We start from the raw sequence: 16,259 nt of genomic DNA on the forward strand, positions 1-16,259 counted from the left end.
ATTTGGTGTGGACTTATCGGTCCACATAAGTGCACACGAAAGGATAAATGCCAATGTATTAATTACATATACAATTAGAGTAGATATGATAAGTCTCGTTTGATGCTCACAATCAATGCTCGCATTCGATGATCTTACATCACAATTAAACCAAATTAATACAAAGTCTTTATCAATTTATTTTACTCAAACATACATTCTCAATAAGACACACATAGTAATTATAAGGTTTTACAAATATTAACAAATATGAATTCATTTATATCTTCTTGACTATGAGAATGATATAAGCCATGATTGATATTAATAAGCTATTCATTCTTGTTTCTACTTAATGGGCACAACTTTAATGTCTCAAAATAAATTACTTAATCATCTTTTTCAACCTAACAAACCTGCCTAGCTCAAAATCTAAATTTGTCAAGGAAAATAGAAACTCATATATAATTTAGAAACTATTTTTTTAATTTAATCAAAAAAAATTTTAAACAAGTTTGGATTTTAATATAATTAGGATTGTTAAAATAATTGAGCTGGCTAAGCTTGACTTGAGTTTAGCTCGTTAATGCTCAATCAAGCTTGACTCAAAAGTGAGTCGATTCAAGCTTACGATGTAGGATACGCTCGAATTAATTTTGATCCGAGCTTGATCATGAGCTAAGCAACGACTGGAGTGGGAGAGTCAGAGTCGAAAAGAGGATTCCTCACTTCTTTCTCTCATTCAAAACCGTGCATGAGACTTTCATCTCGCACGGCTCCTAAGTGATAAAAGAAAGAAGAACTCATCTTCTTTCTTTTTTGATTACCTTCCTCGCGTATGTATAAGACCGAATCCATTCGATTTCTAAAAAGGATTACTAATCCTTAACTTTTCGAGAATCCTTCATCAGTGGTTGTGAATGACTGACTTAATTCAATCGCTCAATAAAACTCAAAATAATAATATATTATTTAATATTATGTAATATATAATATATATGATTAATATAAACCTTGAGATCAAGAACTAAATGGCACATAATATACTATATTAGTTCTTATATCTTTACCATTGAATCACTTTTTATTTTAAGTTTCAACCTTGATTTAAGCATGAATCAAACATGATTCAATTCAAGCTTAATTAGACTTGATATAGGCTAACCTTAAAATTGCTCTTTAAGGCTTGAGCTCTCCAAATATGCATGAATTAAAATTATTTCAGTTCAAGCTTAATTCTCTAATCAATCAGACTTGAAATTAATTTCAATTCAAGCTTGATCAAACTTACATGGCTAAATATGATGCGGGTGCATATCATAAACTAGTTGACCTACCTAACCCAATTATTAAAAGAGTTGTGTTTGCTATCTCAACCTATTTAATCCATTTTACGTGTTAATCTTACCAATTTACTTATGACTCATATGACAGGAAAAAGATGATTGTGACTTGAATAACCTGCTTATCATCTGAATAATCAATTTCTAACCCATTTATAATAATAATAAACTTGTTTATACATTGAATAACTTTTAGAAGCCCAACTAACTTATGGAATTTGATTACTCATTTATGACACATGTAATTGTTTACTGAACAAATTTTGTTCGTGCTTAATATTTTAAGTTGCTCAATAAATAGGCCATGTTCAAGTTAGCTTAAACTTTGACCCAACCCAACATAACCTAGTAACATTTTTTCATCTATTTGTGGTTTACAGTATGTAGTTTTAATATTTACAAATTGTAACCTATTACATCTTCTATGTTTTATCAAACAAATATAACGGTAGGGTGTTTTCTTCAAATATTTAAAAAAAATGTAGGATTCAAATTATAAATGTTAAAATATGTAACGTGTAAACTAGAAATAGATCAAGGCGTTAAATGAAAACGTCCCTTCATTTTACCTTAAATATCTAATAAGTTTCCTTATGACTAGATTTATTTTAATATTTATAGATTGGGGCCTATATTTTATCAAATATTTGTATTAAATATCATATGTATTTTACCAAACAGTCTATTCTGCAAATATTATTTTTTAAAATAATGGCTAAAATTGTTAAACTCAGAAATAGATGATAACATAGGGTGTTAAATAAAAATTTATCTTTATTTTACATATCTTAGGAGTTTTATTTTGATTTAAGTTTATTGGGGAGTGTAAACAAGCCGAGCTTGAGCGAGCTGGGCCCAGCTCGGCTCGACTCGAGAGGTGGAAAATCTTAGCTCGACTCGAACTGAAAAAGCACAGCTTAGCTTGACTCGTCTCCAGCTCAATGAAGCTTGCGCTCGATTTGTCTCCACAGCTCGGAAGCAATCCACACCACATGATGCAACTCAACCCACAAGGCCATCGCCCAGCCTAAAGTTGAGCTTTACCCAATCCGCTTACCCTCATCGGTTTGCTCAGCCACACTCTTCTGTCTAGAGATGGAATAATTCAACGATCGAATCAAGCTCAACATCGGCGACAAGCTCTTCGAAACCACTACCACTAGACCCTCGCTGATGCGAACTCCTTCCCACTACTGACGAAATGAAATCCTTTTGAGAAGCTTCTCACCTCAACTAGCTTTTGACTACACAATGATGGTGAGAAATCCAACCTAGCTTTGCACGCCCCTTGCCACCTACCCGACATCGACGGAAGCGAAGCTCAGAGCTACAGTTGTTATCTCCTCTCTCTCTCTTCTCTCCAAAGGTAGTCTCGCATATCTAAGTATAGAGTTATAACCCCTCACATTGGAGTGTAGGGTTATAACCCCGTATACCCACGCAGTGCGTATTACCCCGCATACCTAAGTGTGGGGTTATAACCCTACATACCCATATAATGTGGTGAAATTCTTGAAATATTGTTTCCCGCCAGCTCAAGAGTATTTTCATCATTTTGTTTAAAATGTTACCAATTCTTAATATTTTTATAGTAACTTTATGTCACATCAAATATAATTATTACTTCTTACACTAGTATTAAAAATTAAAATAATTACGTTTATTCCACCCTTCTTCGACACCTGAACACAGCCTTAGACATGTTACTAAAAAAATTGACAATAGGACGTTATTTTGTAGATATTTGGTAAAAAGGTAGGGCTCTAATTGTATAACCTAAAAATTTAGGATGTAAACTAAAAGAAATAAAAGTGGGGGTGTTAAATGAAAATTTTTCTGTAATGACAGATACCATATGATCGATACTTTAGATTAAATTTATTTAGTTTAATTTAATCTCAACCATTAGATTAGGGGTGGGAAATTAGCAATTATATTTAAATCATTTGTCATTAAATTTATGGGGTTTGAACCTCACATGCAATTATATTTAAATCCTGTCATCTGAGGAAGGTTTTTGTGCTTTGTAAAAATGTATCTGAGTTTTTGACGTGTTTTCTCCTTGGACTTAGGTTTTGTGTTTTCTTCTTTCTTCTTAGACTCAATTTTTTCTCACTATCGGAATTTCACCCTCGCTCGATGGTTCCACAAAGTTAAAAAAAATATTAAATTAAAATAAATGACTTTTCTTATAAAATCATTTTACCCCTCTACTTTATTTGATTCTATAACCACCATTTGCTTATAAATAATGTTAAATTATTCAAAATACTCCTATTATTTTTGTTATACGATAATATATTATCGGAAGAGGATATTTGTTTAAACAAACAACACTTCCACTCTTCTTAAATAATCTTAATGAATTTGGAAAGTGGTGCCCCTCTTCCTCATACCGGACAAATAAGGTGTAAGAGCTTGCATTTACCCTCCATTGGCCCTCCATTGTATATTTTTAGAAGCTAAGTTCTGGAGCATATACATTGTATCAAAGAAATATAGTTGTGAGAGGCCATACGGAAGTTGGAAAAAACACCATTCTTCAATTCTTGACAAGATATGTGTCAATTCGTTTCTTAGATTATATGTGATGATGGAGGCATTTTAATCCTTAAAGTTTTGAAAGAGTGGAAATACATTCTATTAGTCATTTTGGATAGTTTAGATGTTGGCACCGCTATTTTAAATGAAAAAACTTAAGTTTCACATCAGTTATAAATAGATTTACGAATTTAATTCTGAGATAAAAAATATTACATATTAGTACCTCACAGAAATATTAATGTTTTTGGTTAATTCTTAGTTTTGTTCGATGTGGCATTTTCTAGCCGTATTATCTTTATCTCCCTATCTGTAGAAATGAAACCTTTCCGAAAGAAATAAAATATGCAGTTATAAAATTCGTAAGATGCTAGGATTAACTATGCCAGTCTATTATTAAATTCTGTTATACCTTTAGGCCTATTAGATGCTAGAAATATTTTAGCAAAATAGTTGGTATGTATTGAGTTAGCTGTAACGAATTAGATGATGGAAGGAAAATGATACCTTTAGGCCTATTAGAACATGACACAAGCTTATATAATCAATCCTTTGGTTGTTGTCCAGGAAAATGGGCCTAAATATCCTAAATCAATTCGGACGATCCAATTCCGGAATAGTTTAAGCTCAAGCTGACGCGGCGGCGATCCGACTCACGCATCACAGATGCCGGTGATCTTGCCCATCACCATCCAATTTTGTACTTAATAGCCAGAGTGCTCAAAGTTTTTAACCTCACCGGCTGGCATCAGATCCCACCAATAATGTGATCTTTCGAAACACCCAATCCCCTACCAATAGGATAACGCGCTGTAGCTGCCTTTCCCCCTTCTTAAGATTTCCTGCGCATGAAAAATGTGAAGATAAATAAAACAATAATAATTCAATAATTCCTTCACATCTCTCCGACAACGCTGACGAGGAGAGAGAAAGAATTGAACATTAAAGAACGTAGAAAAATCCACCGCAACGGTAACAATCACCTCTTCTTTCGTTGCGCTTGTGGGTTGGCCGATTGATGCTAGAATCATAGATAATTTCTCCAGTTGCCGGTGAGACAGAGGAAGAAAGAAACAATTGTACTTTTCTATGAAAGATTTCTTTTTTATTGGTCCATGTATATATAACTTTCTTTGCTGTCTTTGTTCCGTTCAGGAAATCGTAAAGGGGAGCAGAATTTGTTGAGCGAAATCGCGATGGAAGGGAAAGGAGGAGGTGAGAAAGAGAGGGTCACAGAAGAAAGCCAAGAGAAGAGCATGGAAGGAGAATTAAAAGTAGCTGATGAGAAAATCATGGAAAGAGACCCAAAAGGAGGAGATGAGAAGAAGGAGGTAGTGGTGATGATGGATTCAGCTCAAAGGGAGACGACGGTTTCGAGGCTCCAAACACAGCATCCGGTCACCCCCATCCAAGTCGTCTCCCATGGCGCCTCCTCCGTCCCGGTCACAGCCGCCGCCGCCTCTTACCAACCCACTTCAACCCCATCTCAAGTAATTAATTTATTAAACAAGCTCCCATTTACTAACTACTCCATTTCTTTACGCTATCGCTCTTCAATTATTAAACTACTTCACATAATTATTGGAGTCCATGTTAATAAGTTGGTGAAGAGGGGAAAAACAATAATATTATTTATAATTATTGTCTTTTAATTAAAGTACTGTTTAAATGTTTTTTTATTTTTATTTTTATGATGATGGGCAATTGGCAAAGTAGGTTGCGCTGGCGTCGCTGAATTCGAGGGCCTACACCAACAGAATCTCTCTGCTCCTCTTCCTCCTCCACCTCACCATCACCGCCGCTGCCATTTGCCTGTTCGTGTACAAAGCCATCGCAGGCATCATCGACCCGAACACCTCCAAGGCGCGGCGAGAGAGGCGACTCCTCCACTTCTGGCTGCCGCCCATCGGGGGCTCTGCAGTCCTGAGCATCCTCCTCGCCTTTGCGTGGCAAAAGGCGGTGCGCAGATGGCCGTTCGTAATGGTCAACTTCATCCTCTGGGCGTGCTTCGTCCTTACGATGGCCGCGGGGATCCTCTTGCTCTGCTTCTCGATCCCGGCCACCGTCGGCATGGGCGTAGCCCTTATCTTCTTCTCCATCGGCACGAGTCTCTACGCGTGCTGGGTTAACCGCCGCACCGCCTTCACGGCTAAGGTCTTCTCCCGGGCGTTGCTCCCCGTGTCCAAGTTTGAGGACGTCAATGGGCCGGCCTACTTGATGGTGGGGTTGGGGTTCGTCTGGATCTCCTTATGGTGCTTCGCGGTGATCGGGGCGCTCAATTTCTACTACCCGCCTCTCACCGTCATCGCGTTGGTGCTGAGCTTGATGTGGACTGCAGAGGTGATGCGGAACGTGGCAAATCTAACGGTGAGCAGGGTGATCGCTTTATACTACCTTCGTGGGATGCAGTCCACTACCCAATTCAGCTTTCAGCGCGCCATTTCCCTTAATCTGGGGAGCGCTTGCCTTGGATCTCTCTTCGTGCCCACCATCGAAGCGCTTCGGATACTCGCCCGTGGACTCAACTTGCTGGAAGGGGAGGACGAGTTCATGTTCTCCTGCGCCCACTGCTGCCTCCACGTCATGGAATCCGTCTTTCGCTACGGCAACAGCTGGGCCTTCGTGCATGTAATTAAGCTAGCTACCAAATCCATCGTCAATCCTTATGCTTCTTAATATATCTTCTTGATCCTAGCTTTTAAAAATCCATCTAGTTTCTACAATCAAAGATACTTGGATTTATTTTGATTTGGTCGCAGATTGCAGCCTACGGAAGGGGGTTCGTGGCGGCGTCGCAGAGCACGTGGGGATTGTTCGAGCGGCAGAAGATGGAGGAGCTGGTGGACTCGGACATCACCAGCTCGATATGCTTCTTGACCGGCGTCTCAAGCGGGGCATTGTGCGTAATCTTTGCGGCGTCCTGGACGTTCGCCACTTACAAGCATTACACGGCCACTGTCTCGCTTCTCGCCTTCTTCGTGGGTTATCTCATGGTTAGACCGACTACTCTTAAATTGTTCATTAATTGATCTCCCTCTCTTTCTCTCTCTGTTTCCCAGGTGGAAATTACTAAAATCTCTTTGTTAAAATTTGGACAGACGAGGATTGGGATGGCGTTGCCGCAGGCCTGCGTTGCGTGCTACTACGTGTGCTACGCAGAGAACCCCAATTCGAGGCTCTTCGACTTGACCATACCGGACCGTCTCGACCTGATCCGGTCCGGCCGGGACGTGATGGTCTCTACGCCTCGTTTCCCACACCGTATCGCGACAACATGATTGGCCAGCTCCTTTCCGAATTCTGACGCCTTAGTTATTGACTCTTATCTGGGTACGAGATGCGTTCACCCGCGGTTATCGTAGAAAATGGTTTTCTTGGATTATTTGACCCGGCAGGTACTTGAAGATGAGAAGACCATATAAAGAATGGCAGTAAATTTCAGAACAAGTCTCACGCCAGCGATGAACTCTTGGCGAGAGTCCTTTCGTCGTGATCTGGAGACAGGTATCACGTGTCCACTGGTCCTAGCAAATGGCTGACTAAGTACTTGTTAAAATTCTCTTGCCAAGTGGACAGCACGTGAATTAAATAGCAGGACTGTTGGTCAAGTGGAGAGGTAAACGGTGGTGGCTGCACCGGTAAGAAAGGCAGTGGTCATGGGGAAGATGGTAACGTTATTTATTGGGTAAGTGGCCAGCCAACACATGGAAGAAGCGATGATGGGAGAGAAGAAAAGGCGCCCACGCACCACGGCTACAAGACAAGTTTGCTTGTCCTCTTCATTCTTTTACTTCCTTTCAGGTCTTGTTCGTTTTTTTGTGATCAATTTAATTCGCTGGACGTGCAGTGCAGTCCTTATGTAGAATATTAGGCCAAAGAAAGTTTGACGCATCTCGCATTTACTGTACGTGATCTCTTGTATTCCGTGACGTCTCTTATAAGTAATAATCATTGAACTACAAGAAATATCGGTATACTAAGTTTTACTTAATATAGTCTATGTTTTATACTATATGCGTCGCCGAATAATTATTTTGAACTAAATGCTGCTATCTAAGTCATCGCGTTGCCAAATTGTTCCTTCAAGCTAATCGTACCACCGAGCTATCAACCGAGCGGAGCCATAAGCTAAGCCATCAAGTCATTAAATAATTTTCTGCACAATAATTATTTTGGGTTGGAGTCGATTTCATAACCTCGTTAGTCGTAGGAAAAAAAACCTACCAAGTAAAATAAATAATATTTCCTTGTAAGTTATCTTGTCCAATTTGATTCCATTCATGATTATGATGACTTCCAATAAGTTGAGATAAATTCCCCTAGTTGAGAGGAATATAAAAATTCAAAATTGGTTATCTATTAATTATCTTTTAATCAAGATTAAAGAGAACAACCTAATACAATCAATGTCCTTATCTCTTCCTCTATTACTCTTGCCACTGTCTCATTGTCTATCACCAAGACCTTAGATTTGAAAGAGTGAACATGAACATGTATATATAAGGAACAAGATCAAATCTTCATGCTTGGCAGTAAGGCTTGTAACAAAAAGTGAAGATCCAATCTTCTTCTCCAAAGAGGAATGACAGAACGAAGAACATAAAAAAAATGGTTGAGCTCAATGGCAAGAGAGGTATTAAGTTAGTGATACAAGTGTTCATCTGTCATGGAAATAATTCCAAGTGATAGAGTGGGTCTAAAGTGTATAATGGATTGTAACTGTCATAGGCCATAGCGGCTAACAATAGCCAGCGGGTTGGAGGAGGATATTTTTTTGTAAGGTGACACCAGGAGGAAACTTCTTGGGTCAGAGCGAGATTAAATGGTGATTGTTGAGCGGTGAATTCCTCTAGCGAACCTGAAGCAATAAAAATAAGATAAATTATAATTTACTTGATGAAAATCAAATTATTTGTAAGACGAGATAGAAGAACTAACTTGTGAGAGCCGGGGGGGGGGGGGCAGTCGTGAGTAATTGTAGCCAATCAACCACGTATCATTGTAACGCCCTCGCCCGGCTTCTGTGAATATATAATCATGACATCGTCAAATAAAACTTGCTAACCTATCCATGATCACATAATCTATCACCAAATAAATTATACTATTAACCAAATAAACATGGTAACATATGAATATCCAAGTCTATAATAATATATACTAGACCATTACATAATCTGGCAGGACCCATATAGGCCACAACAAACCATCAATATACAACTAAAACAATTAATACAAGAGTACGCTATGATTCGACCTGTATTATACAAATCATCATCTAATACAAAAGAGTACAAATATCAAATACTGGTACAACTCAATTTTTATATAAACTATCATTTATACCGTCTCGCATCTATAGCTCACCTCATCTTTGCTCTAAAATATCTAATCAGAATATCTCAAGTCGGTGTCACGTACTATAATATCTGTGGGGGTTAAAAAAATAAAGAGAGTTATGAGCAAAAGGCTCAATGAATAGACCTTACCCTGAATCAGTAATGCCAAATAGAGAGTAAATTATGTACTGGATAATATGAATCAGAAAGCAGCATGATGCCATGTATGAGCATGTATATATATATCCTCAATGATATATATTTATGAATAAAATCAATTCTCATGAATGAGCATATTATATCCTCAACCAAACAGCGTAGTGCACATGCACATGGGTGGCCAATCGTGAGTAATTGTAGCCAATCAACCGTGTGCCATTGTAATGCCCTCGTCCAGCATAGGCACGTGCACGCCCACGCGCCCATACGGCACGCGCGGCGCACACAACATGTCAGGCAGGGCCCGTCACGCACATATACTCTTCTATGCACATATAATCATGACATCATCAAATAAAACCTGCTAACCTATCAATGATCACATAATCCATCACCAAATAAATCATACTATTAACCAAATAAATCTGTTAACATATGAATATCTAAGTCCATAATAATATATACTAGACCATTACATGATCTGGCAGGACCCACACAGGCCACAACAAACCATCAATATACAACTAAAATAACTAATACAAGAATATCTGTAAGGGTTAAAAAAAAATAAAGAGAGTCATGAGCAAAAAGCTCAGTGAATAGACTTTACCCCAAATTAGTGATGCCAAACAGAGAGTAAATTATATATTGAATAATATGAATCAGAAAGCAGCATGATGCCATATATGAGCATTTATATATGTATCCTCAATGACATATATATGAATAAAATAAATTCTCATGAATGAGCATATTATATCCTTAATTAAAAATATATCACATAATGAAATTACCATATAACCTCACCGAATATAACAACATATCATATATAACAATTATGATCCAATGATACTAGTAATATCAATGATGATACATGCCAACCACTAGATAATTGTATATGCCAGAGTCAAATATAATCCATATATCTCTCACTATCACAATTATCCGTCTCAACTCTGAATATCATCCACCATGCTGGACTACGGTACCCAGCCCCAAACTTGATACACATCATATCACAAGCTTAGAGCATACCCTGTCATACGCTAGTATCTCTCTAGATAAATCATACCCTGCCATACGCTAATGGTATCTCTGTAGATAAATCATATCCTACCATAAGTTAAGGGTATCTTAGAAGAAAGTAATCATACCCTGCCATACGCTAATGGTATATCAATGATAGTTGTACCCTATCATATGCTAAGAGTACAACCATCAGCCATCACCATACTCTGTCATACGCTAAGAGTATGTCCAGTACCAGTCCGGACCAGATATCGTTCTAGCCATCACATCATATACACATGTACTTTTATAATTTTCTATACATGATAGATCATATGTATACACTTTTGCACTTTTCGACATATTCATCAGAACTTGACAGAAATTTTTCCTGTATATTTTTTTCTCGCACTGAACCCATATAGGTTCAATGATGGCTTTCACACTTGAGTAGGTAGCTCTTTTCTTGTAGTACATATCAAACAATGTGAAAACTGATATTCACATATATCACCTTGTTTTTTTGAAAAATTTTCAAGCAATGTACTAAGTCAAACTGAACTCTAAACAAGATGGCTTTCACACTAACTTATTGTATCCTTTTTCATTGATCTTTTATGAACACATTACTGGTGACTAAGTATGAGGTCAAAATATGCAAATCAAGGTCAATAGTAAACTATCTAAGAAAATATTTCATGATGTCATGCTCACTCAAGAATATACACACATTATGAGGGCATTAAATTTAATTTAATTATTATGGAAGTCGAGAGAGTGAATAAATCATAAATGATATAATATACTACAAGATGACAAAATTGACTATAATAACTCATAATCAAGAAAAAGTCATATTTATATGTCAAGAATATATTTTTGAATCTAGAAGTGCATCATTTTTTTAAAAAATAAACTCTCAACAAATCTAAAACTGAAACATATAAAAAAAATAGAGTAAAAGAAAACCTAACAAAAAAAGAAAAGAAATAAAAACACGCAAACCAAAACACAAATCCCGAAAGAAAAAATCAGTCCAAAGCACAAATTCCTAAAGAAGTACGAAGATACTTAAATATCTGTATATCCAAAGGTTTTGTAAACAAATCTCCTAACTGTTTTTTCGTCTCAACATGTTCCAGTGCTATTATTTTATCTTCAATTAACTCACGTATAAAATGATGTCGGATATCAATGTGTTTTGTACGCGAGTGTTGAACATGATTTTTTGATATATTAATAGCACTCATGTTGTCACAATAAAACACCATAGTATCTTATTCAATGCCATAATCCTTGACCATCTATTTCATCCACAATAATTGAGAATAATAATTCTTCGCTGCAATGTACTCGGCCTTCACAGTAGATAAAGATATCAAGTTTTTTTTTCTTACTGTGCTAAGCAATCAGATTGCTCCTAACATAAAAACATCCACCTGAGGTACTTTTTTTGTCATCACATTAACCTGCCCAATTAGAATCTGTGTATCCTGATATGATAGCACCCGAGTTATAAGTAAATTAGATACCTAAATCAATTGTGCCACTGACATATTTTATGATACGTTTCACAGCAAATAAATGTGTCTCCATAGGTTTAGACTGAAACTTAGTACACACACTGACGCTAAATGCAATGTTTGGTCTACTAGTAGTTAAGTACAAAAGACTACCAATCATGCTCCTACATAGTCTCTGATCAATACTTTTTCCTGAAATGTCCTTACCCAGTTTGGTAGTTGTACTCATAGGAGTTCTAGCATGTTTTGCATTTTCTAAACCGAATTTAGTCATAAGATCCTTAGCATACTTGGTTTGAGCGATAAAAATCCCTCTCTCTAATTGAGTAATTTGAAGTCCCAAAAAGAACTTCAACTCACACATCATGCTCATCTCAAAATGACTATGTATGAGATCTGCAAACCACTTAGCTAAAGATTGACTCGTTGCCCCGAAGACAATATCATCAACATTTATTTGTGCCACAACTAAACTCTTGTTCTCACGACTAATGAACAATGTCTTGTCCACTCCTCCTCGAGTGAACCCCGTATCCACTAAGAAAGTGGTCAACTTCTCAGATCAATCTCTTGGAGCTTATTTTAGCCTGTAGAGGGTCTTTTTCAATTTTAACACATGAGAAGGAAATTTATGATCTTCGAAACCCTTAGCTTGTTCCACATAAACATCTTCATTTAGGATACCATTTAAAAAGGCACTTTTAACATCCATTTAAAATAATTTAAAATTTAAATGACAAGCAATAGCAAGCAGTATACGAATAGACTCTAATGTAGCAACAGGAGCAAATGTCTCATCAAAATCTATACCCTCAATCTAAGTATATCCATGTGCTACTAGTCTAGCTTTCTTTCAAACTATATTGCCATGTTCATCACTTTTATTTTTATATATCCATTTTGTTCCAATAACGTTCACGTTCTTAGGTCTAGGAACTAAATACCAAACATCATTCCTAGAAAATTGCTCTAGTTCCTCATGCATAGCATTGACCTAAGAGTCATTTAACAATGCTTCCTTCACATTTTAGGTTCAAAAGAAGATGTATAACAAGAAGATGATACCTCGTTTTGGATTTGTCGTATTGTCTTAATTGGTTCATTCACGTCTCCGATCACTTGTGATAGTGGATGATTTAGTTTCACTCGAGCAGATGGTTCTGGTATGCTGCAATCATCTTTGTTCATTTCAACCTTGTCCTCATCCTATTTCTCAATTTCTAGATCAAACTCATTTCCAATGTCTTGGTCATGTGTACCTGTAGGAAGAAAAATAGAAGAAGCTTTAGTTTTGTTAGCAGTGGATTGATCTATAATAACATTAGCGATTCCATAACAAGTAGAAGTGTCAAGATTGAATAATCTGTAGGCTCTGCTATTATTAGAATACCCTAAAAAGATGCCCTCATTACTCCTAGCGTGGGGGAGGGGGGGTGTGCCACGCTCCCCCTCGCGTCGCCGCAGCCATCGCCAACCCCCCCCCCCCCAACCGCCTCTCTCTCTATCTTTTTATTCTCCTCTCTCTCTCTCGTTCGGTCTCTCTCTCTCTCTCTCACTCTCTCTCCTTCTTCCCTTAGACTCTTTCTCTCTCTCTCTCTCCTTCTTAGACTCTCTCTCCCATTGTCCACTCGCCGTCGCTGTCGTCATGCTACCGCAGGCCCGGGTCCGCACCTCCCTCCCCTCCTCCCTTCTTCTTCTTCTTCTTCTTCTTCTTCTTCTTCTTCTTCTTCTTCTTCTTCTTCTTCTTCTTCTTCTTCTTCTTCTTCTTCTCCTTCCTCGGCTTCTGCTCCTTTTTTCTGCACAGTGCTGCACAGGGGGGAGGGGGTGTGCCACGCTCCCCCTCGCGTCGCCGCAGCCATCGCCAATCCCCCCCCACCGCCTCTCTCTCTATCTTTTTATTCTCCTCTCTCCCTCTCGTTCGGTCTCTCTCTCTCCTTCTTAGACTCTCTCTCCCACTGTCGACTGGCCGCCGCTGTCATCATGCTACCGCAGGTGAGCCTCCTCCTTCTTCCTCTTCCTTCTTCTCTCTTTCTCTATCACCATCTTTCTATCTTTCTTTCTCTTTTTCTTGCTTTGGGCTCGGGCTTGTCGGAGCCGAGCCGCCAATGAGAGGCCGGTAGCTGGCTGGCCACCAGCTGCCGATGCCCTCCCTGCCGGCCCAGGTCCGCACCTCCTTCCGCTCCTCCCTTCTTCTTCTTCTTCTTCTTCTTCTTCTTCTTCTTCTTCTTTCTTCTTTTTCTTCTCCTTCCTCGACTTCTGCTCCTTTTTTCTGCACAGTGTTGGGTCGAGGCAGTTTTTTTTCTTCTAATTAATTAATTAATTAATTAATTAATTATTTATTTATTTATTTTATTGATGTTTTTTCCTTCTTAATTAATGCAAATAGATTATTTAGACATTAATTATTTTAGTAATAATATATATTCTTCAATATGATTAGTATTAATTGTATAATGATGATTAATTAGGTATAAATATAAGTAATACTCATATTTATTTATTTATATGTCTATTAGATTAATATATAGATTTGTAAATTATAATTATCAAATTTATATACTAATATTTTTATGAGATACATTTTAAATAATTCTAATAATTTATTATACATTATTATTTTGTAACAAATAAAATAATCGGCTTCTGTATTTATTATTTTATAAAGTCATGACTACATAGTCCCTAATTAATCAAGATATAATTTAATTATAATTAGGTTTTTATCTATATTTATATTTTTATTTATAATGAAAAATCTAGCTAGTTATAAAAATAAGTAGAAATTCTAAAATCTAATAAATCATCATATTTTACTCGAACGAATTATAATGGGATAAACAACTAACTTTATGTTACTTGAACATTTTCAGATCCTGAACCCCTTATTTGAGACCCTGTTGATTTTGCTAGCGATGAGTGTCACTCGGTTGATTGGCGAATATAAGGGATACGTGGTTTGCATCTTCTGATCAGGGTGAGTAGTCTTATCCCCTAGACGCCTTTCTCAAATTAGGTTATATTATATATTATGTACATGCATGTTTTGGCCTCCAACATGATTATATGAATTTATCTAGACATGATTACAGTCGAGGATATTTTTTTCATGCATTTGATTATGCTGATCTGGGATATGAGTACATTGGTGATATATAGAGAGATGATTGGAGATGATTCTACTATTATGATTGTATACCGAGTTGATCTGTAGCATGAGTATGCATGTAATTGATTACATGAGTATGCATGTGTTGACGATATAGTTGGAGTCTATATTGCATTATTTTTTCTTGATTCCTATTCTACCTAAATTCCTGTTATGCATTGACTTATTATCGTACTGGATATATGCATATGATCTGTTATTTAGAAGGAAAACATGAAATGTGATTGATAGGATAGTTGATAGAAAGAGCGAGGATACCCGAGTGGGTGTGAGGGTTAGGGTGTGCTTGGAGATGATTGATCGCTCGACATAGTCGCGATCCTGTTGGCCTTATATTTGAGGTCGTTAGTTTGTGTGCGCAGCAGACATTCAGACACATACCATTCGCCAGGGCATATGTGGCGAGTTATCCTCACGAGGTTTCTATTAATTATGTGGGTGCCCGATCTGGATGGATGTTGATACCCTAGCGGGTGGCGGAGTATGGTTATATTTGAGCTACTCTTGCAAGTGGCGGAGTATGCTCTGAACCTTTGGACATGATGTTGAGATCGGGTATCGGGTGTTGATTGTGCATAGTGGTCTAGTATGATGATATTATACCGAGATGTCGGTGATGATTGTGATGTTGAGAAATGCATATGATTTCATTATCATTTGGTTACTTGATTATGGAGTGATCAATATGCATCATATATGGTTGCATTTGATATCATAGCATGGTCCTAGTCCGCATGCATAATGTGTCATATTTGAGAGAGAGTTGTGATGATAGTATAATATGAAAATCTGTTTACTCATTGTCGAGGATTATATACTTTTATCAGTTATGGCATATTATTTACTTTTCATTTATCTATTATTGAGGATACATTCATATACTCATTCATGACATGATGCTCTTGCTGATTCATATTATCCAGTACATGATTTACTCTCTGTTTGGCATCACTGATTCGGAGTAAGGTTTATTCACTGAGCTTTTTGCTCACGACTCTCTTTATTTCCTTTTTTTAAACCCCCAAAGATATTATGGTACGTGATACCGCCTTAAGATACCCTTATAAGATATTTTAAAGCAAAGATGAGATAAGCTATAGATGTCAGACAGTATAGATGATAGTTTATATAAAAATTGAGTTGTACTAGTATTTGATATTTGTACTCTTTTGTATTAGACAATGGTTTGTATGATACAGGT

The 16,259-nt window shown here is 37.2% G+C and overlaps 1 protein-coding gene and 1 long non-coding RNA gene across 2 annotated transcripts; one reads left to right on the plus strand and one right to left on the minus strand.

Annotated features, from left to right (window-relative positions):
* Positions 1 to 4,350: 4,350 nt before the first annotated feature.
* LOC140790824 (uncharacterized) lies at positions 4,351 to 5,025 on the minus strand. Its single transcript, XR_012109451.1, has 2 exons — positions 4,847 to 5,025; positions 4,351 to 4,705 (listed from the first exon to the last, which is right to left on the minus strand). It is a non-coding gene; the product is annotated as an uncharacterized lncRNA (long non-coding RNA).
* LOC140790823 (uncharacterized) lies at positions 4,886 to 7,854 on the plus strand. Its single transcript, XM_073141107.1, has 5 exons — positions 4,886 to 4,942; positions 5,019 to 5,353; positions 5,580 to 6,491; positions 6,623 to 6,856; positions 6,962 to 7,854. The coding sequence occupies exons 2-5, from the start codon at positions 5,060 to 5,062 to the stop codon at positions 7,139 to 7,141; spliced, it is 1,620 nt and encodes a 539-aa protein (XP_072997208.1). The 5' UTR covers positions 4,886 to 4,942; positions 5,019 to 5,059; the 3' UTR covers positions 7,142 to 7,854.
* The last annotated feature ends 8,405 nt before the right edge of the window (positions 7,855 to 16,259 follow it).

Source organism: Typha latifolia, chromosome 6 (assembly GCF_019914945.1).
Source record: "Typha latifolia isolate L0001 chromosome 6, TyphaL0001v2, whole genome shotgun sequence".
Lineage (NCBI taxonomy): Eukaryota > Viridiplantae > Streptophyta > Magnoliopsida > Poales > Typhaceae > Typha > Typha latifolia.